The sequence below is a fragment of the Mauremys mutica genome, chromosome 9 (assembly GCF_020497125.1).
Source record: "Mauremys mutica isolate MM-2020 ecotype Southern chromosome 9, ASM2049712v1, whole genome shotgun sequence".
NCBI lineage: Eukaryota > Metazoa > Chordata > Testudines > Geoemydidae > Mauremys > Mauremys mutica.
In genome coordinates, this window is record NC_059080.1 from 41,887,403 (window position 1) to 41,913,522 (window position 26,120).

General features: G+C 49.5%; 1 protein-coding gene across 7 annotated transcripts in view; it reads right to left on the reverse strand.

Annotated features, from left to right (window-relative positions):
• The window catches only part of ENOX2 (ecto-NOX disulfide-thiol exchanger 2), a 142,371-nt gene that overhangs the window by 36,030 nt on the left and 80,221 nt on the right, over positions 1-26,120 (reverse strand). For all 7 annotated transcript variants that reach the window (XM_045029819.1, XM_045029818.1, XM_045029821.1 and 4 more), the window contains 4 exons: positions 24,984-25,196; positions 22,840-22,946; positions 4,905-5,019; positions 559-740 (listed from right to left, as the gene is read on the reverse strand). In XM_045029819.1, the coding sequence (XP_044885754.1) occupies positions 559-740; positions 4,905-5,019; positions 22,840-22,946; positions 24,984-25,196 (617 nt within the window). The remainder of the gene's footprint in view (positions 1-558; positions 741-4,904; positions 5,020-22,839; positions 22,947-24,983; positions 25,197-26,120) is intronic.

The following is a 26,120-nucleotide window of genomic DNA, read 5'->3' on the forward strand; positions in this document are numbered from 1 at the left end:
CACTGCAGTCTAGGCATACCCACTGAGAGCACTGGGGCCTGGAGAGGTACTGTGCAAGTGCCCCACAGGAGTCTGCCTTGGCAAGAAGCCATAGAGAGAAACAGGGATCACAGGTGCCCAAAGGTCCAGTTTTGGAGTCTTGGCAGTCACAGGTGTGGAACTGTGTGAACCCTGGGGCTTTGGAGAATCAAAGGTATCACTCCCAAGGGACTCATTACAGGCAGGGGCAAAGACCAGACCCTGCGGGTCTCTGACACCTACATTTCAGACACAGCTGTAGGATGCATTAATGTGTAAATAACAAAACTAGACTTCCAGGTGATTGTCATCAGTTCATATCCACCCAGGAGTTCTATTGTTTTTGTAACCTTGGAAATGGCAGAAAGCTGCTTTCATCTGAATATAAACTTCCAAGATATTAGCTGGTGCTCCAGCTGAAAAAAAGGAAAGTGGCTTTTTGAGTGTGTTGCCATTGTTCCCATTTTGGAGCCATGGAGAGAAGCTGAGGCCACTTTGCATTTGTAGCAAGGTCGTTACTATAGGAAAGAGTAGCCTTACCTGCTGCATTCCCTGTAAAGCTTGCTGGAGGAGTTTTAACTGCTGCTCTCTAGTTGTGTCTTCATCTCTGTTCACTTTACCCTGCTCTTGCTTTAACAGCTCCACTTCATTCCTGTAGGCATCCAGCTGCCAGCGCAAACTGTCATTTTCCTCCTTTAGGGCCTCTGCCTGGGATATCAGTGCTAGGAGAATGATGAAGACAGGGAACAAACATTAAAAAAAATAAATAAAAGGAAAGCAATGTCGGTCTTGTGAGTAAGAGTCTTGCGTTCAGTTCCTGCCTCTGCCCCAAAGCATGACCTTGGGCCAATCACGTAGACCCAGATCCTGAAAGGTTATTTCAGTGCCTAACTCCCATTGAAATCAATGGAGGTCTGGTGCCTAAGTACCTCAGAGGATCTGGGCCTCCGACCCCGTCTGTAAAATGGGGATAACACAATTTACTTCCTCCCAACCTTTGTCTGCGAAGTCTATTTAGACTGTAAGTTCTTTCGGGCTGGGCTGTTTGTCAGTATGTGTCTGTGTGGTTCCTGGCATAATGGACCCTGATATCAACAGAAGCCTCTAGGTACAACTGTCTTACAAGTAATGTGATTATAGGCAGGGCTGGTAGCACTATCTGTTATTAAGGCTGCCTGACACTTCCATTACAAGACCCTGTTTTCAGTTGCATAGCGTTTTGCCAAACTTTAACTATCTGAGCTGAAATTTTCCATGCCAGGCACCTGCCCCAGGCTGAACCTCCTCCCTCTCCCCCCCCCCACCCAGCCAAAGCAGTTCAGTGGTTTCTGACAAGGCTGGGGGAAAATACACTGTTTTGCCAATGTTAAAAAGTTCTGGTGACTTTTCATTCAAACAACTCTAGCACCCCACACTTTGGAGCAAGTACTAGAAATCTAGTATCAAGGATGTGCATTTTGTCATTCCCATGAAAATCTGCCCAAATTTGACCAAGTTACAAGACTTTGAAAGATAGCAGTTTGCACATGCTCAGTAAAGACATCTTAGATTTTAACAGCTAATATCTCCAAAGAGTCTGGCTATACTGGGCATGCTCTATCCCGCAGCTGAGCGGGCAGTTACAGATCTGGGCTACCATGGAGTGGCCCCGAGCAGGGCATCAGAACTGAGAGAAGGTAGACTCTCTCTCCTGTGCTCTCAGCGACCCCTCCCACCCCCACTCCAAGCCCCATAGGCCCAGGCAGCGTGGAGGAGAAAGCTGCCTGATTTGAATCCTGGGCGGGGGGACTAAATGGGACAAAAAACCAAGGGGTGGTGGTGGATAGACAGGAACTGGAGGCTGGCAGGAGAGAGGGAAACTCAAGCTGGGAGCTGAGGAGGGGGAGACTGGGACTGGCTGGACAAGGAGACTGGGAATGACAATCTGTAGGAGGGAGGTGAGGAGTGTGGGGAGACAGATCTGATGAAGAGCCAAGATGCAGGGGGAGAATTGGGACTGGCTGGACAAGGAGAATGGAGACAAGGAGTTGGGGACTTGAGGAGACTGGGACTGGGCCAGGAGACTGGGACTGAAAGTGCAGGGAAAACTGGTACATGGAATCCAGAGAGGAGGAGACTAGGATCTACTGGCTAAGAAAACTGGATCTGGGATGAAGAGCCAGGAGAGGGGAAAATGGACTGGGACAGGTTGGAAGGGAGAGGACAGAAGGGTCTGTGCCCACTAGCATGCACTCCCCTCTGGATGCTGGAAAGGAATCCAGTATCCCTGAGTCTCACCAGTCCTCTGCTGTCAGCAAACCCAATGGCAAAGTGCCCCATCCCCTCTGTGGCTGGCCCACACAAAGGATGACAATCTACTACTGCTATCCATTTCTCCATTAGCTCAAGTGGCAGATATCTGTGTGACCTTAATCACTCTGTTCCCTATCTGCACAATGGTAATCATATTACCCCCTCATCTCAAGTTGTTGTGAAGATAAATTCACAAATATTTGTGAAGCATTCAGATATCATATCGATGAACAAATAAGGAATTAATTGAGAGATCCTTCAGAGCAGGATTTGAGCAATGGTCAGTAAATAAAGCATAGGCCACACACTGAACAATAAGGACAAAACAAAATAGTGAATAGCTGCTAATTCCATAAGCACTATCTATCCTGTGCACTGAATGAGGCAGGGATCCTGTGGAAAAAATTGTGACCATGTAATTAAGATGTATCATAATGCAAAAGCACGGAGAGGGGCCGGTGAATGTGCTGCATGGGCAATTTTCAGTCTGGCATTTTTGAGTGTTTGATACTGCAACCTTAATAATGTCCTTTTAAAATCTTGTGTGTATGTATTAAAATAATAATAATAGAGTATGTGTAAAGGTGTATTTAGGGGACTATATCTCAGGACTACCTTGAGATAGTATGTCCAATGGCTCCAAATTTGGATCACTGACTGTACCCTGCACCCCCATGAAACACCCTAAATTTCAAGGCAATCTGATTAACTGTATAGAGTTTAGAGCACTTAGAACTGCCAACCCTTAAACTGAAAGTGGGTCTTAACCTTTACGATAGCAAAGCTCTCACTCAGCTATAATTCTTAACTACATCAGCTCAAGAAAGGGCATCCCTGTGGATAGCTCAATGGAGGCCTCTGCTCAGTGTGCTGCTGCAGTCAAAAGACCAAACAAGATGTTAGGGTGCATAAGGACTGCAGAGGTGAATAATACCAGGGGCAGTGCTAGAGGGGGGCTTGCAGGGGCTATAGCCACCACAAAATTTACCTTAGCCTCCCCTTATAGGCACCCCCCCAGTGCAAAGGTCAAACGTAGATACTTCACTGCTGCTGATACTTCTCTGCTGCCTTCAGAGCTGGGCACCCAGCCAGAGCCGCTGCTCTCAGGCCATCCAGCTTTGAAGACAGTGCCAGCAGCAGTGCAGAAGTAAGCCTAGGCAGGGGCTAGGGTGCCCAACAGCAGCCCCCAGCCTGTGTCCCTGCCCAGTGGCGTGCACTGCCCACAGCAGGTATAGAGTCCGGGACTCCCCACAGCAGCCCAGACTGACCCGGTCTGGCCAAGGCTCCTCAGCCTCACCCCATGTGGTTGCTGCTCACCGAAGGTTCTGCCAGCCCCAGAGCTGGGTCCCCCCACCCAGGCGGCGGCTTTTACGGGCTGTGAGCAGTCAAAGGGCAGTGGGGAGCTGAGGAGCAGCCATAGCCCCAGGGCCCCAAGCAGCATCAGGAGAAGGAGACAGGGTCTCCTGCACCATGGCACCAGACAGCACAGCAGCCACCCTGCGCTGCCCAGCTCTGACTTCTGGCTTCCAACCTTGGGGTTTTGGAGGGAAGAAGGTGGGGTGGCACTTAACTGAGGAGGAGCAGGGGCAGGGCCATGGAGAGGGCTGGGCCTTGTGGTGAGGAGGGAGCAGTCCCCCTCCCCCAATTTTCTGTCTAGCCCCCAACGGGAAGAGGCTGGTGCTGCCCCTGAATAATGCAGAAGATATTCTAATACTATTATGTAAATTGGTCAGCCTACTGGTCACCCTGTCTCAAAAAGGATATTACAGAACTAGAAGGGGTTCAGAGAAGTATATAATCAAGGTCCTGGAAAAACTCTTGTAAGAGAGATTGAAAAGGCTGAGAGACAAATAAGCAGGGACATGATAAAACTAGAGAAATAATGAACGGTTTAGAGAAGGGAGATTAGGAACTTCTATTCTCCCTGCCTCATAACACAAGAATATGACACTCAAAGGTGGCAAATTCAAAACTGACAAAAAGAAATACCTTTTAACACAAAGTGCGATTAACCTGTAGAACTCACTACAGCAAGGTGTCATTGAGGCCAAAACTTTAGCAAGATTCGAAGAGGAATTAGACTTTTGTATCACTAACAAGAATATCCAGAGTTATAATAGTTAATATTAACAGCCATTTTGAGTGGCTATAAAACCTTCTGCTTCAGGATTCAAGCCAATCTGACTACTAGGGATTAGGATCAGAGCCTGATGGGGAGGAGTATTACCCCACATCTGCTTCTGCAAGGTTCTTACACCTCCTTTTGAAGCAGCTGGTGCTGGCCACTGTTGGAGATGAGAAACTGGGCTAAATGGACCCCGGCTTTGATGCAGTCTGGCAGTTCCTCTGTTTCTACTCTCCAGGAATCTGAAGCACATTAGCCCAAGGATAACCAAAGCCCAGAGTCCAATATTCCTGAGATTTTGGGCTTCTAAATCCTAATTGTAGAAAACTGCAATAGAAGCTCCATTGTTCAGACTCGGTGATAGGTTCCTAGCTGTGGAAATGAGCTAGTCATTCGGGGCTCCCCAAGGAATTCACACAATGCAGACACACATGCAGATATATTTATCGGCCATAGCAAATGATTGTACCTGATTCTTCTGTTTCTTTCGTCTCTGAAGGATCTTCTAGCTCATCGTCAGACATTTCCATTTCCTCCTCTCTTCGAATACCCATGAGTTCATCATTATGAATGTTGCGGATTTCCTAAGGTTTAAACAGAAGATCTTTCAGTGTAAGGTTACAAGCCACTTGTTTGTTTTAAAAGAGTCTGCAAGGAACAGACCCAGTGCTACCAGAAAAGAGCATGTGAGGAGTACTTCACTGCCCCAACCACATAACAGCAAAGACCATTCACGTTGTAAAACACTCCTGGCATAAAATATTCCACTAACTTCCCCAGCACACTCACCCAGCACTGTCCTCCACCTGAATCATTGCCCTCACCCAGTTTCCCCAATATGCACCTTGCTCAGCAATGCCCCATCTTGTCCCTACCCATCACCCTTGCTCAGCCCTGCCCTGCCATACATCCTCTTTACACTTGCCCAGGTTGCAAAGCAGGTCTATGAAGTGGTTTAGTGCCAGTTCTGGTGCTGCAGGCTGGGAGAAACCTCTTCTCTGGTTTTGTATTGTACTGTACTGATAAGCAGCTGAGAGGTAGTCAGGAACCAGATTTGAGCCATCACTTGTATGAGCTGCTGATGTCCAGCTGCTCACAAGAGGAAATAATGAATCATTCAAGGGGGTTGTATTTGCCTCCCTGCTCCATCAACGTGAAGCTGGAGCAATGGAGCCACGAACCATTACTGCAGCTCCATTAAGGATCCAGCTGAGGACGGGACACTGTGTTCATTCAGCCGTTCCCAATTGTGGAAGGTACCAAAGCCTTCTGACAGCCACACAGCCAAGTGATACCCAGGAGATATGACAATGTTGCCTAAAGCTAGCAAGTCAGAATACAGCCAGCTCTTCGCTCACTGCATGGGAGGGTTTCATACAAATGACCCAGAAGAGTGAATGTTTTACACCTATGCTAACCTCTTAGTGCAGCCTCTTTAGCCCACAGCCAAGGGAGCCCCTTTGTACCTGCACAATGATGCAGAGGGGAAGCCTGTTTGCAGAGAGAGTTGGGGTAGCTGTTAGGATGAGAGGGAGTTAGGGACACACTCCCACATATGCTCTGGGCCATGCTGATCTGATTTCTGTGCATTATGCTTTTTAGCATGCTCCCATTCTGTCCCCTGTGCCTGCAATGCCCGCCCTGGGCCTGTGCACCATGCAGCCTTCCTGTTCCTCTATCAACCCCTCCCTCCCTCCTTTCCACTCTCTGTCAGGAACTTGCCCTCCCACATCAGATTTTGGAGCTAAAAGGGGTAGGAATCACGATGGCGCAACCAGGCTGCAAAAGGGACTGGGTGCCAACCCGCCTCCACCTTGCCCTTGCCTTGCCTCAACTCTGCTCTCATCACGTGATGTCAGAGCCAGCCTAGCCTGCAGCTGCTCAGGGCAGGGCCATGGGCCTGACTGTCCTCAGCCTTGTATTGATTTGCACCTGTACTGGGGGAGAATGGCAGCGGTTCACCCCCACTTTGCACAGGTGTAAACGTCTGCCTGCGCCACATTCAAGACAGCGGAGAAGCCAGACCAGCAGCTTCATTAGAACATAAGAATGGCCATACTGGGTCAGACCAAAGGTTCATCTAGCCCAGTATCCTGTCTTTTGACAGTGGCCAATTCCAGGTGCCCCAGAGGTAATGAATAGAACAGGCAATCACCAAGTGATCCATCCCCTGTCGCCTATTCCCAACTTCTGACCTTCTCGCTGCAAAGTGTCATTCACACCCACGGTGCTGTTACAGGGCACGATATCAATACAGGAACCACACAGGAAGAGAGATGGGTAAATGTGTTCAGGTGTTAGGATGCCAAAGTTACTTACCAAAGTCCGTCAGAGGTTGCAAAGTGCCCCTCCTAATGCCAACTTACCAGAAAGAGCTTTGCTAAGATTGAGTGTCCCATAAATAGTGACTGTAGAGAATGCAGAGAAGTCTCATTTACTAAGCAAAACAAGAGGCAACCTTACCACAAGAGCCTGAAGCCAATAAGCGTTCTCTCTATTCATGTTCGGCTACCCATGAAAAGGGCAGCCAAGCCGTGGGAAACAAAAACATTCTCAGATCGGTGCAATGGGGAGGCCATAGGAAAGGTACATGTGACAGGGAACAGGAATCAGGAGGGAAATCTTCCTAAATGCATTAATTCACACACTTTAATACCTAGCATTCTTGATGGCCTTGAAGCCAGAGAGGCGCAGAGGAGCCAGCATTGCCCAGGGTGCATAGCAAGGTCTGGGACAGGGCTGGCCAGCACCCAAAATGGGAGTTCTGGAGGGTGGAGCTGGAGAGAGGGCAGGGTGCAGGTACTTAAGAGAGATCTCATTCAAGGGAAGATGCTTGGTAGCTAGGTAGCTACCCTGGCCTACAAAGTTTCACCAGATGCCAGCATGTACTGACTCCTTCAGTAGTTGTACTCAGCAGCAGCATTCAGCGCACCAGCAGGCCCTCACAGGCAAAGTACTGAATAGGGCCTATTCCTGACCCCAGCCATTGCAATGACTTCCAACATATCATAGAATATCAGGGTTGGAAAGGAACTCAGGAGGTCATCTAGTCCAACCCTCTGCTCAAAGCAGGACCAATCCCCAGACAGATTTTTGTCCCAGATCCCTAAATGGCCCCCTCAAGAATTGAACTCACAACCCTGGGTTTAGCAGGCCAATGCTCAAACCACTGAGCTATCCCTCTCCCCTACAAGAAGTCACCAAGCCACCTCTCAGACCCTCACATTACAGCATAACCTGTCTGTTGAGCTCAACTGAAAGCAGGACCTAACTCTGTAGCACTCTGGTGCTATGGCAGCTTTACTTAGAATAAACTAAATCCAGGACTGAATAATACACACAATACAGCAGCCCCTCTTATTGAATGTAACATCAAAACTAATTTGTTTTATGCTCTTGCTACACTGGAATAACCTACCTTGGGACCTGGTGGATTATCCATCACTGGAAGGCATTAATACAAGACTGGCTTTCTTTCTAAGACAGCTACTATAGCTCTGTGAGCCAGGGAGTCCCTCAATGCCCATGGACAGAGAACACACCATAACATAACTCACATCAGGCCTGACACACTCATTGCCCCAACACCCTGTTGTCATAATCTGTTTCTAAAGAGTATCATGTGAGGTATCATATGCCAAGTGGTAACACGTTGTTCATTGATATTACTGAGTGATCTATGTGAGGGCAGCACATAACGAATTATAGGCCTGGTCCACACTAAAAAGGGGGTTCGAATTAGGGTACGCAAGTTCAGCTACGTGAATAGCGTAGCTGAATTCGAAGTACCCTAATTCGAACTACTCACCCGTCCAGACGCGGCGGGGTCGAACTCCGCGGCTCCAAGGTCGACTCCGCCACCGCCGTTTGCAGTGGTGGAGTACCGGAGTCGACCGCGGCGCTTCCGGAGTTCGAACTATCGCGTCTAGATCAGACACGATAGTTCGAACTCCGAGAAGTCGAACTCACCGCGTCGACCCGGACGGTAAGTGTGGACTAGCCCATAGATGTGTGATTCCAGTGAGAGGGACTGAACACTGCAAGGGAGACGGTTTTGAGACGCAGGACTGGAGAGGCTGTTGGTGTCACCCTGCAAGGAGTAGCCCAGCTGGTGAAAGCCAGAGTGAGGCCATTGTTCTGTGAACAGGCTGCTGGTATCTGGGCTCTGAGCCAAAGCAGCACAGCACAGAAGCACCCAGGGATACAGGGCAACCGGTGACACAACCCCTTGGCCTGGGTGAAATCCCATAGTGTCATAGGCTCACACAGAAGTTATGGGCTTGATACAGAGTTTACTGGGTGAGTTATAGATGATCATAGGGGCTCCTTCTGGCCTTAAAATCTATGAATAATCTATGAGCCACAGAGCTCTCTCACAGATAAGCAGTGACTTCCTGCATGAAAACCAGCCACCAAGTACCTCTCATGAAAGGAAAAACAAAAACAAATTGCCTTTCCATGACACTATGCAGTACAGTAACTCCTCACTTAACATTGTAGTTATGTTCCTGAAAAATGCAACTTTAAGTGAAACGATGTTAAACTAATCACTTAAAGTTCTTCACTAGTAGGGTGGTGAAGAACTGGAATGGGTTACCTAGGGAGGTGGTGGAATCTCCTTCCTTAGAGGTTTTTAAGGTCAGGCTTGACAAAGCCTTGGCTGGGATGATTTAGTTGGGTTTGGTCCTGCTTTGAGCAGGGGGTTGGACTAGATGACCTCCTGAGGTCCCTTCCAACTCTGAGATTCTATGATTCTATGAATCCAATTTTCCCATAAGATTTAATGTAAATGCGGGGGGGGTAGGTTCAAAGGATTTTGGGGGCGGGGGGCAGACAAAAGGCATTATACACTGTACAGAACTGTACTGTACTGTGGTTGGGAAGTGCCCCTGGCTTACCCCACACAGGCACAGCCCGCTACAGGCAAGGACGCTAGGAAGCACCTTGCAGCAACAGCAGCTTCCCCGGAGAAGAACAGGCCCCGACTTTCCCAGGAATGCTCCAGACCTGCCTCTTCCTGTCCCCGCTCCACTCCAGGCCCACCTCTTCCCACCCCCACTCCACCTTCTCTCCAGAGCATGCCAAATACCCGGTCCTCTCCCCGCCTGCAAAAGTCCTAAGCACTGCCAGACAACTGTTTAGCAGCACTTCGGATTTTCTGGGAGGGAGGGGGAGGAGTGGAGACGCAGCACTTCCCCGCTCATCCCCCTCCCTCCCAGAAAGTCCTAAGTGACACCAAACAGTTGTTTGGTGGTGGGGGAAGCACTGGCAGGTAGGGGAGGAGGTGGAGAAGAGGAACTTGTGCAATGCTCCCTTGTAAAGTTGCTGCTCTTCCACAGAATCTTACAAGCAGTGGACAGAGCAGGCAGCCAAATGACGTTATAAGGGAGCATTGCACAACTTTAAACGAGCATGTTCCCTAATTGAGCAGCAACGTAACTTTGAAAAAACGGTTACCTACCTTTTCGTAACTGTTATTCTTCGAGATGTGTTGTTCACGTCCATTACACATTAGGTGTGCGCACGCCATGTGCATGGACGTCAGAAACCTTTTCCCTTAGCGGCTCCCATCGGGGCGGCAGGGGAGCCCCGCCAGAGTGGCGCCTCATGCTGGTGCATATATACCCCTGCCGACCCAACCCCCCTTCGGTTCCTTCTTGCTGGAGACTCCGACGGAGGGGAAAGAGGGTGGGAAGTGTAATGGACGTGAACAACACATCTCAAAGAACAGTTACGAAAAGATAGGTAACCATTTTTTCTTCTTCAAGTGATTGTTCACGTCCATTACACATTAGGTGACTCACAGGCATACCATAGAAGGAGGGTAGGAGTCATGAAACAACTGATTGAAGCACAGCCCTGCCGACTGCCGCGTCCTCTCTGGCCTGTTGATGGACTGCATAGTGGGCTGTGAATGTGTGCACCGATGACCAGGTGGCTGCTTTACAGATCTTCTGGAGTGGAACCTGCGCCAGGAAAGCTGCTGAGGACGCTTGAGCCCTAGTCAAGTGAGCCGTGATCACCGGGGCCGGAACACTGGCGAGCTCATACCATGTGCGGATGCAATCCACAATCCATGACGATATTCGCTGCGCTGAAACAGGGAATCCTTTCATTCTCTCCACAATGGCGACTGTGATGGAGCAAGGCCGGATGGCTACAGGAAAGTACTGAGGAGCAGGTATGTTAGCTCCAGGCTAAGCAAATCCCTAGTACCATGGGAACCAAAATGGCAGTTGCTCCAGGCTAATCAAGGCACCTGGGGCCAATTAAGAACTTTCTAGAAGGCACCGGAGAGAGCTACATTGATTGGAGCACCTGCAGCCAATCAGGAGAGGCTAATCAAGGCACCTGGTATAAAAAGGGGAGCTCACTCCAGTCTAGGGAGGAGGAGCCAGAGGAAAGAAGGGCGCATGAGGAGCTGGGAGCCAGAGACACAAGGAACTAAGAACTGAGAGGGGGTACTACTGGAGGATTGAGGAAAACACCATACAATCAAGCAGCATCAGACACCAGGAGGATTCTGTGGTGAGGATAAAGAAGGTGTTTGAAGGAGGCTATGGGGAAGTAGCCCAGGGAGCTGTAGCGGTCAAACAGCGGTTACAAGTAGCACTATAGAGACTGCTGCAATTCACAGGGCCCTGGGCTGGAACCCGGAGTAGAGGGCGGGCCCGGGTTCCCCCCTAGCCCCGCTACTCCTAATCAGACATAGGAGTAGTTGATCCAGACTATGGGTTTCATCCAAGGGGAAAACCACTGAGGGGAAGAAATCCGCCAAAAAGCGCAGGACCTACTAGAGGAGAGGAGGAACTTTGCCACACGACGAACAACTGTATCGACTTGCGGAAAGGTCTAGTTCGCTCCAGACAGAACACCAGGGCCCTACGGACATCCAGAGTATGCAGGCTACGGTGACTCGAGTCCGTGTGGGGTTTGGGAAAGAACACTGGCAAACAAATGTCCTGTCCCATATGAAATTGTGAGACTACTTTAGGGAGGAAGTTAGGGTGTGGCCTAAGTTGCACTTTGTCCTTATAAAAAACTGTATAAGGGGGGCTCCAAGGTGAGAGCCCTCAACTCGGACACCTTCCTTGCGGACGTAATGACCACCAAAAACGCCACCTTCCAGGAGAGGTGAGTGAAAGAGCAAGAGGCTAGGGGCTCGAAAGGGGGTCCCATGAGCTTGGTCATGGTTTTTAATGAGGCTAATGAAGGGCTAAGGAATAGTGATAGAGGGACCGATGGGAATGAGGATATGGGGGTAGACATTACGGTATCGGAGGTGGAAGCCAAACTTGAACAGCTTAACGGAAGTAAATCGGGGGGCCCGGATAATCTTCATCCTAGAATATTAAGGGAATTAGCGAGTGATATTGCTAGCCCGTTAGCGATGATTTTTAATAAATCTCTAAATTCGGGGATTGTACCGTTTGACTGGAGATTAGCTAATGTAGTTCCTATATTCAAGAAGGGGAAAAAAAGTGACCCGGGTAACTACAGGCCTGTTAGTTTAACATCTGTAGTATGCAAAAATCATGGAAAAAATTTTAAAAGAGAGAGTGGTTACGGAGCAGGAGGCCGATGGCAACTGGGATAGTTTACAGCATGGATTTACGAAAGGTAGATCGTGCCAAACCAACCTGATCTCCTTCTTTGAGAAAGTAACAGATTTTTTAGACAAGGGAAATGCAGTGGATCTAATATATCTGGATTTCAGTAAGGCGTTTGATACGGTACCGCATGAGGAATTACTGGTTAAATTGGAAAAGATGGGGATTGAAATGAAAATCCAGAGGTGGATAAGGAGCTGGTTAAAGGGGAGACTGCAGAGGGTAGTATTGAAGGGGGAACTGTCGGGTTGAAGGGGGGTTACCAGTGGAGTTCCTCAAGGTTCGGTTTTGGGTCCGATTTTATTCAATCTATTTATTGCTGACCTGGGAACCAAGAGTAGGAGTGGGCTGATAAAGTTTGCGGACGACACCAAGTTGGGAGATATTGCCAATTCGGAAAAGGATCGGGATATCCTCCAGGGAGATTTGGATGACCTTGTAAACTGGAGTATTAGTAACAGGATGAAATTCAATGGTGAGAAGTGTAAGGTTATGCATTTAGGGATGACTAACAAGAATTTTAGTTATAAGCTAGGGACACACCAGTTGCAAGTAACGGCGGAGGAGAAGGACCTAGGAGTCCTGGTTGATCGTAGGATGACTATGAGCAGGCAATGTGATGTGGCCGTTAAAAAAGCTAATGTGGTCTTGGGATGCATTAGGCGAGGTATTTCTAGTAGGGATAAGGAGGTGCTAGTCCCGTTATATAAGGCGTTGGTGAGACCTCATCTGGAGTATTGTGTGCAGTTTTGGTCTCCCATGTTTAAGAAGGATGAATTCAAACTGGAACAGGTACAAAGAAGGGCCACTAGAATGATCCGAGGAATGGAAGGCCTGTCGTATGAAAGGAGACTTGAGGAGCTCGGTTTGTTTTCCCTAACCAAAAGAAGGATAAGAGGAGATATGATTGCACTCTTTAAATATATCAGAGGGATAAATACCAGGGAAGGAGAGGAATTATTTCAGCTCAGTGCTAATGTGGACACGAGGACAAACGGATATAAATTGTCGGTCAGGAAATTTAGGCTTGAAATTAGACGAAGGTTTCTAACTATCAGGGGAGTGCAATACTGGAACAGCCTACCGAGGGAAACAGTGGGGGCGAAGGACCTCCATGACTTTAAGATTAAGCTAGATAAGTTTATGGAGGAGATGGTATGATAGGATACCGGGCTTAGTCAATAGGTTAATTAAGTGCCACACTGGTAAATAGTACAATGGGTCAATGATATGATATTCTTAACCGTTTTCCAGAGGGTATGGCTGGAGAGTCTTGCCCGCATGCTCGGGGTTCAGCTGACCGCCATATTTGGGGTCGGGAAGGAATTTTCCTCCAGGGTAGATTGGCTGTGGCCCTGGAGGTTTTTCGCCTTCCTCCGAAGCATGGGGCAGGGGTCGCTTGCTAAAGGAGTGGGGGGATCAGCTTATGTGGCCTGCATCTTGCAGGAGGTCAGACTAGATGATCATAATGGTCCCTTCTGATCTTGAATTCTATGATTCTAGGTTAAAGTTCCAAGGAAGGACCGGAGGGCGTGAGTAGGGAAACACCCTCTCCAGCCCTTTGAGAAACTGGGCTACCATGGGGTTGGAAAACACAGAATGCCCCAACTCCCCCGGTTGGAATGCCAAAATGGAAGCCAGATGTACTCTAATTGAGGAGGGGGCGAGACCTGGATGTTTAAAGTGCAGCAGGTATTCTAGGATAACTGGAACGGAGGCCTGAAGCGGCTGTATATGTTTTGGTTCACACCAGCAGGAGAACCTCTTCCACTTAACCAGGTATGCCGCCCTAGTGGAAGGTTTCCTACTGCCGAGGAGAATTTGTCGCACCTGAAGAGAGCAATGGCTCTCCATCGTGTTCAACCACAGAGTTTCCATGCCATGAGATGCAGAGACTACAGGTTCGGGTGGAGCAGGTGCCTGTGGTCCTGCGTGATGAGATCTTGGTGCAGGGGCAGGGCAATCGGGTCAGCTACTGACAGCTCCAGCAAAGTCGTAAACCAACGTTGGTGGGGCCAAGCTGAGGCGATGAGAATCATTACCATCTTGTCTCTATGAACTTTGAGGAGAACTCTGGATGAGCGGGAGCAGTGGAAAGGCATACTTCAGGCTCCCGCTCCAAAGGATCGCGAAGGCATCTGCGACCAAGCCCAGACTGTGGTTTTGGAAAGAGCAAAACTGTGGGCATTGACTGTTGTCCCTAGTGGCAAAGAGGTCCATTTGGGGAAATCCCCACTTCTGGAAGATCGATTGCAAGACATCTGGTCTCATCAACTATTCGTGCATGGGGTACAACCTGCTGAGGCGGTCCGCCAGCTCATTCTGCTCCCCCAGGAGGTATGACATTACGAGGTGTACTGAGCAGGCTATACAAAAGTCCCATAGGAAAAGGGCCTCTCGGCAGAGGGGAGAGGATCGGGCTCCGCCCTGCTTGTTTATGTAGAACATGGCGGTAGTGTTGTCTGTCAGAACTGTCACGCTGTGACCTTCTAAAGCAGCGTGAAAGGTTTGGCAGGCTAGGCGAACTGCCCTGAGCTCCTTTACATTGATGTGGAGCAACATTTTGTCCTTGGACCACAAGCCTTGCGTCCAAAGGTCCCCCAAGTGTGCTCCGCAGCCAAGGTCTGACACGTCTGTTACCAGCGTCAGCGTGGGTTGCGTTGTGGCGAAGGGAATCCCTTCGCAAACTACCTGCTGGTTGAGCCACCAGCGCAAGGAGTCAAACACCTGGGCAGGGATTGTCACTACAAGGTTTAAAGGGTCTCTGCCCAGGCGATATGACCAGGCTAGCCACAACTGCAAAGTCCTGAGCCGTAGTCAAGCGTGTTTGACTATGTGGATGCACACCGACATGTGTCCTAGGAGCTGCAGGCAGCATCTGGCCATGGATGTGGGGAACCTCAGCATTAAGTCTATGGCACACTGGATGGCCAGAAATCTGGATTCTGGGAGGCTCGCTCATGCCTGTACCGAATCCGGGACTGCCCCAATGAAGTCCAGCCTTTGCGTAGGTATCAAGGAGGACTTGGGCATGTTGAATAGAAGGCCTAGCCTGCAGAATACATCCAGTGCCACCACCACATGGGAATGGACTTCCTTCTCGGACCGACCCATGAGAAGCCAGTCGTCTAGGTACGGGTATACTCGAATTATCCTTTTTCGTAGAAAGGCTGCCACTACCGACATGCATTTCATGAACATGTGGGGGGCTGCCGCCAGGCCAAAGGGTAGGACCGTAAACTGGTAATTGTGCTGGTTTATGGTGAACCGCAGGAACCGCCGGTGAGCGGGATGAATAGCGACGTGAAAGTACGTATCTTTCATGTCGAGGGCAGCGTACCAATCCCCCAGATCCAGGGACGGAATAATAGTGCCTAGGGAGACCATGCGGGAAGCGGACCTTAATTAAGAATTTGTTGAGTCCGTGCAGGTCTAAAATGGATCAAGGACCCCCCTTTGCTTTGGGAATAAGAAAATAACGGGAGTAAAACCCTTTCCCCCTTAGATCTCGAGGGACCTCTTCCACTGCCCTCGCCTTGAGGAGCATCTGTACCTCCTGCATAAGGAGTTGCTCGTGAGAGGGGTCCCTGAAGAGGGACGGGAAAGGGGAGTGGGAGGGAGGGAAGGAGGAGAATTGAAGCATGTATCCCACTTGTACCGTGGGAAAGACCCAATGGCCCGATGTTATACGGGACCACGCAGGGTAGAAGCGGGACAAGTGGTTCAGGAAAGATCTGGTAACTCGTTTGGTACGCTGTCCTCGAGCGCACCTTCAAAACCCTTGCTTGTTGCCGGGTTGCGGCTTGCCCTGGCCCTGGCTTTGGCTAGGCGTGTTGTTCCGCCTCCGCCTGTTGTCTCTGCCTCTCCTACGATACGGCTCCTGCCTAGGGCGGGGCTGGTATTATCTTTGCTGAGGCGGCTGGGGCTTGAAAGGCTTCCTCTGCGACACCGGGGTGTGCACTCCCAATGACTTGAGGGTTGCCCGGGAGTCTTTGAGGCTATGCAGCCTGGCATCCATTTGGTCCAAAAAGAGGCCAGACCCTTCGAAGGGGAGGTCTTGAAGGGTATTCTGGACCTCTGGCGGAAGGCCTGAAGCCTGCAGCTACGCCGAGCGCCTCATCACCACTCCTGAGGCGATTGTTCTGGCTGCTGCATCCGTTGAGTCGAGAGAGGCCTGCAGAGAGGTCTTGGCTACCACCTTTTCTTCATCCACGAGGGCCACAAACTCAAGCTGAGAGCCCTGGGGCAAGGAGTCTTTAAATTTGGAAGCTGCCATCCAGGAATTAAAATTAAAAGACCTTCCTGCCAAATAGGTCTTGATGTTTAGCCTCCTTGGCCTTAGGAGCCGGGGCTTGCTGACCATGTCATTCCCGTTCATTGACCGCTGAGACGACCAGTGAACAGGGGGCTGGGTGACAAAAGAGGAAGTCGTATCCCTTGGATGGGGAAAGTACTTCCACTCCAAGCCTTTTGCTGTTGGCGTGCTAGAGGCCGGGGTTTGCCAGACCATCTTGTAGTTTGACTGGATTGTCTTTATGAGCGGGAGCACAAATCTGGAGGGGCCTTCGGGGCTTAAGATGTCCACCATAGGATCCTCCTGCTCTACTGCTTCCTCCGCCTGTAGACCCAAGTTCTGGGCTACCCTGCGGAGCAGCTCCAGGTGCACTCTGTGGTCAATCGGAGGAGGCCCTGACAGCACGGTGCCTGCCACGGCTTCGTCTGGGGATGACAAAGAGGTGAGGGCCTTCTGCATCTCGTCTTCCAGACCTTCTTGTTCTTCCTCACATGCTGGGGGCTCCTCCGGGTCCTGCCTGACAGACTGCCTCCGGGACGGCACCGGGCTCGGTGCCGCTTCCACTCTCCTGTGTTCAGGAGAAGCGTCTGGTGGCCTGGATATCGTGGCCGCCTTGGGCGCGGAGGGGTGCCTGTGCGGGGACTGGGAGTGATGCACCAAATAGCCAGATCTTGAGGCTCTGGAGGAGGGCCCCTGCTGTTGGTGATAGGCCCATGGCGTCCAAAAGGGCCACTGCCCTGGCGAGCCCCATTGGGGATGCCACGGGGCTTGGGGCTCCCTGCTCGCCGGTGCCCTGTGGGCATAGCTAGAGCAGCCTGAGTCCACCTTGGATTCTGAGGACGCCGACCTAGAAGGCCAAGGCGGTGCCATAGAACGGTGCGACCGGGGGGCTGGAGAACGGCTCCTTGCCAATCGGGACCGGTACTGATACTCCCGGGACCGGGATTGTTGGCTTCTGCTCAGGCCCAGGGACTTCGATCTTGTGATGTCTCGGAGCCAACCCGGCAATGGCGCCAGGGAGTGATGCCCTGGCGGGGCCAGTGCCGTATGCTGGCTGGGATCCGGTGCCCTCAAGTCCCGGTGGGTCAGGGGCAACTGGGAATCCGCAGAGGCTGAGCTTGACTAGGACCGATGTCGGGATGATGACCTCGATCGGCGCACCATTGCCGGCTTGCCTCTTGACGGCACTCTAGGAGACGGTGCCGGAGGCTTCACCGACGACAACTGGATGAGGTCCTTTGCTGCCTCAAACGTGTCTGGTGTGGAGGGCTGTTCTAGGAGCTCCTCCAGCCCTTCCTCTGCACTTAAGGCGCTTAGCCTGGCGCTCAATGGGCTCTTTGGCGCCAGAGCCACCAGAACCGGAGTGTGTCCTAGGGCAGCGCTTCCCTTCTGAGTGCTCATTTGCTTGGGCGGTGCCGGCTTCTTATGTGGGGAGCGCCCTTGGCTTGTAGGCTGGCCCTTCGACCGTGCCGGTGAAGTCGAACGGTGCCGGGGTTTTTCTTGTTGCCTCGGTGCGGCATGCTTAGGGGGCCCCACCGGTGCTGGATCACGAACTGATGCCAGGGCACTCCACACCGAGGCCGAAAATTGCAGCGCGGCCTCCATGAGTAGCTGCTTGTAGCAAAAGTCTCTTTCTTTCTTAATCCTTGGCTTAAAAGCCTTACAGATCTTGCAGCATGCTGTCTGACGCGATTTCCCCAGGCAACGAAGACATGAGTCGTGGGGGTCACTAATCAGCATAGGCTTGCGGCACGTGGCACAAGTCTTAAAGCCTTGGGCCTGCGGCATGCCCCTTGGAACAGATAGCTGTTCCAACGCCGCCACGGACGGTAGGAAGGAACTGAAGGGGGGTTGGGTCGGCAGGGGTATATATGCACCAGCATGAGGCGCCATTCTGGCGGGGCTCCCCTGCCACCCCGATGGGAGCCGCTAAGGGGAAAAGTTTCTGACGTCCATGCATGCGGCATGCACACACCTAATGTGTAATGGACGTGAACAATCACTCGAAGAAGAAACAATGTTAAGCGGGAGGACGTTAAGTGAGGTGTTACTGTTCTGGTGGTAAAGAGGTCATCTCCGAGTCCCTTAGTCCAGTCTATAAAATACGGACAAGTGACTCATTGTGTCTTTGTAAAGGGTTCCACACGCTTACAAACAAAACCTCAGAATTGCTCAGCCACACATCTAGGGCTTGTATTCTGGGCTGCTTTATCTGTTGAGCAGGATGAGCTTTTATTCTTGAAAGCTGTGTGTTTTAGTGTGCACTTCCTGTAATTATGATACAAATGTGTATGTTGTAAATATTTATCAACGTTACATAGGGTAGACAAAGTATTACACAATATGACAAATGCAAGTAGTGTGTAGCTGTGTTATCAGAAGTAACTGAACCAATCAGCACCCTTACTCCACAGCTAATTTGCATGCAACCGTTTCATTGGCTGTATGAGGGAGACACGGATGGTGGATTATTTTGTGACGGCATGGGCTTTCAGCTACTAGTACTACTTAAAGGCATAAGTTTAGAAGAGCATGTCTAAGTGTATTTTGTGTTAGATCAATGCTAGCTGGGGAATGTCTACACGTGTTGTAATCACACCTTCCAACTGCAGTGTAAACATACCCACAGGAGTCTCTCGTACAGCGTGGGGATGGTTGCAAAATAAGAAGCAAACTGTACTGAAGAGGATTTCTTGGAACTGACACTCCCAAATGGGGAAATGAGAGGTGAACAGCCCAGCAGCATGCTCCCCTGAAGGATGGGGAACATGTGCCTCCATTATCCACAAAGATGTTGAGCTGGGGAAATGTCCAAGCCAGCTGCCCTAAAAGTTTTGTTGAGGGTGAAAACTCTCTCCCTATTGGTCAGCTAATAGTAAGTGAGGTGAGTAGGACATCTTGGCGGGAGACAGGGTCTGCCCCGGTGCCACAGCTGGCAGGAGAATTGTATGGGGTGAGGAAGGGTCCAGTATGGATCTTCTCGGAGAGCTGCACACCTTTGTCATTCAATTCTAAGCCAGAGGAGCACTGTCTGCTTTTGGATTGGTGCTTACATTTTTCACAGCCCCAGTGGCCAGCTTTGACATCACACACCACAGCATGGCCAGAAAGACAGGAACACTCCACAACTAGCACCAGGACCTCTGAGAATTACAGTTAGAGAAGAACAGTCTTCTGTGTGTTCCAGGCAGTGGGAGGCTGCAGCAGCCTGGCAACAGCATACTGTGGGGCTGTGCAAAATGTAAATAATAGTAAGTGAGGTGAATAGGACACCTTGGTGGGAGGCAGGGTCTGCCCAGGTGGCAAGGGAATTGTATGGGGTGAGGAAGGGTCCGGCCTGGATCTTTTCAGAGAGCTGCACACCTTTGTCATTCCAATTCTAAACCAGGGGAGCACTGTCAGCCTGGAAAGACAGAACATTGCTGCCCACTTCCTTCTGTGGGTCACAAAGGATTTAACTATGCCTGACAGCATCCTGAGAGGAGGATGGTCTTGTGGTTCAAGCACTGAACTGGGACTCAGAAGACAAAAGTCCTGTCTGTCATAAAGTTCATGTGTGACCTTGGGCAACCACCTAATTACTCTGTGCTTGAGCTTCCCATGTGTAAAAAGGTAGTGTTGATAGTACTGGTATACTCAGGGATCAGTTCATTAATGATTGTGATGTGTCCAGATATCTCATTGCTGGGACCACAGAAACAGATAGATCTCCATTTTACCAACAGGGAACTGAGACCTAGAGATGTAATGAGTTGCTCAAGGCCTCGCAGCAGGTCTGTGGCATACTGGAGTGTATAACCTAGATCTCCTCACTTCGCGTCCCAAGCTTTGATTAGTCAATACCCCATCTTACATCCATCCGAATTTTGTAAACAATGGCTACAAATACTTACCCAAGTTGCAGATTCTTATTAAAACAGCATTGTACTTCCCCGCATGGGCTCAGCTTGCTCATTATGCAGCTGCCAGGGCACCTCCATGGTTAAGGTTATGTTGAGATTAGCAGGGACTCAATTATTTTATTTTTCAAACATAAGATGATTTCTAAACTTACAGCACTTCCTCTGTGAATAAAGAATGGACTTTGTGAATTCACAAATGTCTCCCCTGATCAGTGTAAGAGGCAGGAGTATTTTAAAATTATTCCTTCTTGAACTTTGATTCACAAGCCTAGCCTGTTTTGGATTTCTGCAGCTGATGAATGTCTTTGTTGTGAGACTTGATGACTGATTCACTGGAGGATTTTATTAAATCTAGACCCAGACTTCTGTTTAAGTTTCATTAGCTGAAAATAACTGAATTATTTGCATGTTCTACATCACTCTTTATACTCTGGGGGGATAATAGTTTGGAAGACACCACTTTTGACATCAGCTTTCCTAAGGGGAGAGGCATAAGAATGGGACTCAGCGTGAGAGGAACCCCATCCTATGAGGTTTTCAGGAGAGGAGCTTCATGCCTACAGATCTCCTCAGCAAAGCAGATCTCTGCAGCCACTCCTGCAGACCTTACAAGGTTCACTATAGCAGAGTCTCCTCCTGCACACTTCCTCAGGCATGCCAAAGAGAAGCTAGATGAACTCTACAGGCAGGGATCTAGTGTTATGACCCTTTCTAGTGGTCTGATGGAAGAATGGGCTGCAGTGTCCAAGTTTTCTATCCTTAGAAACTAAGAGACAAATCCTGGGAGAATATCACTTCCATAAAAAGAAGTGTTCGGTGATCTTAATTTGCTCCACAACTAACCTGTGAAGGTGCTTCATACTGGGGCCAGGTAAGAACAGATCTCTTCTGCCTCATATTTTATTGTTTGTAGCGTTGTAGCAGTGTTGGTACCAGGATATGAGAGAGACAAGGTGGGTGAGGAAATACATTTTATTTCATCAGTTTCTGTTGGTGAGAAAGACAAACTTTGGAGCTACACAGAGCTCTTCTTCTGGCCTGAGGAAGAGCTCCATGTAAGGTTGAAAGTTTCTCTCTCTCTCTCACCAACAGAAGTTGGTCCAATAAAAGATATTACGTCACCCATCTTATCTCTCTCATCTTTTATTCTCACTTCAGAGGGAACTGCAGTTTTAATCACAACCCAAATTAATTCCACTGTTACACTGTAAACTTAGGCTATGTCTACATTAGCACATTTGTTAGTAAAACTTTTGTCAGTCAGGAGTGTGAAAAAACACTGCCCTGACTGACATAAGTTACACCAGTGGTTCTCAACCCACAGGCCGTATGCGGCCTAATTAGCACATAGCTGCAGCCCAGCTGTGAGCTAAAAAATCCGGGTCCTGGCTGCCCAGCTGCCTGCAGCAGGGTCCGGCCTCCGGCTGCCCGGCCCTCCACGGCAGGGTCCAGGATCCGGCCTCCAGCTGCCCAGCCCTGCACGGCAGGGTCCAGGGTCCGGCCTCCAGCTGCCCAGCCCTGCACGGCAGGGTCCAGGATCCGGCCTCCAGCTGCCCAGCCCTGCACGGCAGGGTCCAGGGTCCGACCTCCAGCTGCCCAGCCCTGCACGGCAGGGCCTGGGGTCCAGATGCCTGTCCCTGCACCCAGGGCTCCACTCCTGGCCCCACTCTATTGAGGGGTCTCTGGGCGGGGGGCACTGTGGTTCTCAGCCTGAGGACCACAATGATAAATAGGCTGAGAACCACTGAGTTACAGTGACAGAAGCGGCAGTGTGGACAGCGCTACATCATAAGAACATAAGAACGGCCATATTGGGCCAAACCAAAGGTCCATCTAGACCAGTATCCTGTCTTCCGACAGTGGCTAATGCCAGGTGCTTCTGAGGGAATGAACAGAACAGGTAATCATCAAGTGATACATCCCGTCGCCCATTCCCAACTTCTGGCAAAATTCCCAGCCATCATAGCTACCTCTGCTCATTGAGGATGGTTTAATTACGCCAACGGGAGAGCTCTCAGAGTGGCTACACAGGAGACCTTACAGCAGCACAGCTGCAGCGGTACAGTTGTGCCGCTGTAAGGTCTCCAGTGAAGACGTAACCTTAATTACATTCTATAGGTACAGAAGTATAATGATGTCCTTCATCAGACCTGCTGAATTTGTGCCAGCTTTAAACTTTGCACCTCTAAAAACTGTTACAAGGATTACATAAAGGACTATGTAGTCCTTTTTAGGATTCTCTCTCAGGTGACTCCATGCAGTTTCCACACCAGTACACAACTGTTTACAGCCCTAATACCACAACAGAAACTGTGGCCCAATAGTTATTCTTGTACACAATACCAATGGCTTACAGAGCTCAATTTATCGTTATTAGGGCTGTGTTAGCATATGCAGGATTCTTCTCCAGTCAGAGACATCAATGGAACACATATTACCTTTGTTGCAGCAGATCCTCTAAGTAAGGCCCATACTGCATCATTTCATTAAGGCTGTTTCTGTCCATGTGAGCACAGTGCCCACGTAAACTTAAAATCAAAATCCTGTTAAGAAAGAGACTGTACTCTGGAGGATCTAACACAATAAAAAATTACCAACCTCGGCTTGTTTGCACCACACGCTGATGTTCTTACGCTGAGCTTTCGTGAAATGGTCCCAAGCCTTTTGTTTGGAGGCGGAATGGTACACAGCCACTATCTGCTCAACTGTAGTGTGAAATCAGCAGTCAAATCGGGCCAGAATATCATCCAGAGAATGCGAACGAGAGGAGTAAAGGAGTAAAAGAGTGGAATCAGGCAGGTGGTTTGGCTAATCTTTTGTTATAACACTGTACTGTGCTGAGGCCATGCTCAGGAGGGACTTGGTGCCCAGAAAGGAAAGAGGGGACTCCAGAAGGCCAGAGCCTAAGTGTCTATCAAGTGATTAACAACTGGAGAAGCCAGCATCATTCTCAACAGAACAAAAGCGAAACAGGGTTAAATGCACGAAGGATACATTATAGAGGTGGAGCCAACAAGTCAAATAGGATTTCCTGGAAATCCAGCAGAACGGGGTCTCGTACTCTTTAGAATGGAAGGATTGTGTAGCTGGCTTTATGGATGTTCTTCTGTCCCATTGTTTCAGTCCCAAAGCACAGAGACATAACCTGGACATTATAACACACCACCCACATAAACACAGGGAAGGGTCCTTCACCACAGGTCAGCAAAACCAGGAAGCTCTCTCCTTTCCCTGGACACTCACCTGTCAAACCAGGGCTCCGGAGTCATTCTTTCAAAATATTTTTCCTGCCAATTTTTGGAGAAGTTTTTAAAGGAAGTATGTGATCTTCCGCTGCAAGGGGGTAGATTCACCTCATAACAAGGAGCATAGCTAGAATTGGCTTTGTATATTTGGCCTGCTGCAGTGGGCATGATTTTTATGAAATAAAACTCAGTGTACAGTATGTTTAGATTAACCAGTGCAGCTGTAATAAGAATACTAATGGGTGTGCTATAATGACTGATTACTAAGGCTGCAATTTAGTCACGGAGGTCACGGAATCTGTGACTCCCAAAGACATCAGTGACTGGGAGCTGCAGGGTCCCCTGCAACCTGTGGAGGCAGGGAACCGTGAGGTACCCCTGCAGCTCCCAGCCACCGCAGGTGGCAGGGGGGAACTACGCAGCTCCCCACTGTTCCCGGCCACCATGGGCAGCAGGAAGGAACCACCACTCCCAGCCACTGCGGGCAGCAGGGGGACCCAGCAGCAGGGGGAATCCCCGCCACTCCCTGCCCCAAGGGCAGCAGGGGGTCCTGGTGGCCGGGGGGAATCCCCGCCGCTCCCCATCCCCATTGGTGGCAAGAGGGACCCCCATTGCTCCCTGCTGCCATGGGCGGCGGGGGGAATCCCACTGCTCCCTCTGCTGCCCTCAGGGGGATCCATGGAGCTCTCGGCTGCCACAGGTGGCAGGGGGGCCCGGCAGCTCCCAGCTGCAGTGGGGGGGGACCCTGGAACTCCCTGCCCGCCTTCGCTCCCCCCACAGCTGCCCAGGCTACTCATTTTGTCACGGATATTTTTAGTAAAAGTCAAGGACAGGTCACAGGCTTCTGTGAATTTTTCATTATTGCCCATGACCAGTCTGTTACACAACACTTCCTACTCTCTCTATTACTACTTACTCTGAGGAAAACACTCCATCTCTTGGATTCAATGCCCATATTTGTTTATGTTAAGAATAGAAAAAAATCTGAATCAAGATTAAACAAGATTAAGCATGAAAGGAAAACCAAATGCAAAAGGCACTAGTTTAAAATTTGGTCCGACATCACCATGAGAAATTGATTTAATCTCCTATTTATGGAGCCTCTTTTTATGAAACAGGACTTTGAAAACATTCTGTTACATCCTACCTTTGGTGAGTCAATCCTGAACATTGCACTGAGGCACTGGGCTGCTGGGGACTTACCTTGACTGCACACCAAGGTAAAGAATGTTGGGCATTGCTACAGTAGAATAATTAACAGAATATATTTGAGAGAGAACAAATGAGGAGTTCATTCCCCCATGCGTAAATGCTTCCTCCACGATACACCAGAAGAAATTTATGGAGGTAAATGACATATATCTGTAAATTAACTGTATTTGTCCAGCCATGGTGATTATTTTTTCTGGGATCTTGCTGTATTTGCTGTGCCCCTTCAAAAACAAAAAAATCTCCCAGTAATACATGAACAATGCTCAGTGCGGAAATACTACTCACACTGGACTAGAATCCCTGAGAGAGCAAGCTTAAACTTCTCCTTAGCTTCCTCCATCTCTTTCTCATGGGCTGCTTTCTCGTTCATCAATCTGCGAATGTGACTGTTAGCTGACTGGATCATGGAGTAGAAGTTGTTTGCACTCCGCCTGTTCACTTCCCCACGTTCTATCCAGGTCACCAAGGTCTGCACTGCTTCCAAGAACTTGGAATCATCTGGGTCAAAACAGAAAATCTTTAGAACAGGGAAAATCTGCAGAGTCATTTCCAGTGGCACAGCTGTTTAGCAGCCACCTTCGCAGCAGTCAGCACTGAACTATTTGCTTAGTGTGGCAGGATTAGATTCCTCAAAACACAACGTGGCCAGCTTTCAGTCAAGCATCAAATACATTGGGGCTGTCAGAACAGCAATTTATGGAAAGCATGCTTTGCAAAGATTATCTAAGATGTTTACTGGTTTCTCTGTATTTTATGATAATTTATGAATCTGGCTAGCTACTACGATTTTTAAATATTCTCCAATTATGACCGTATTTTAAAGGGGAAATGCATTACATTAGGCCACAGGCCTAACCTGTTTTAAAATTATTATCTGAATTGTCCTCAGAAGTATACATAGTTTTAAATCTGCCTCTTTGCTGCAGAGAAATCAAGAAAAAAAAGTAGCTGCTGAAATACAATACAGAGGAGGCAAGGCCCCCAGCTAGCTCACAACCATAGTGCTGGAGCACAGCTAGGTTAACTGCGGCTCTACTGAAGAGACAATACAAAGGCATGGATCAAACCCTGAAATGCCTACCCAGTTTTAGTCACTCTTTGCCCTGGCAAAATGCCCACTGACTCAAAGACAGTTTGCCTGAGTAAAGGTGTCACTTTCAGGCTATTAAAGAACAATAACAAATGTTACAACTCAGGGGACTGGCAAAAGGCTGGCTGAGGGCCAGGTGAGCAGCTGACTATGGGGTGGGCAGCAGGGTGTCCCTGGCTCAGGGGACTGGTGAATGGCTGGCCCAGGAATTGGTGAGTGACTGGCTCCAGGGCAAGGTGCTGGGGAGTGCCTGGCTCAGGGGACGGGTGAATGGTTAGTTCAGGGGGATGCTTGGCCACAAAAGCTGTTTACCTCTAGGTCACTGGGTCATA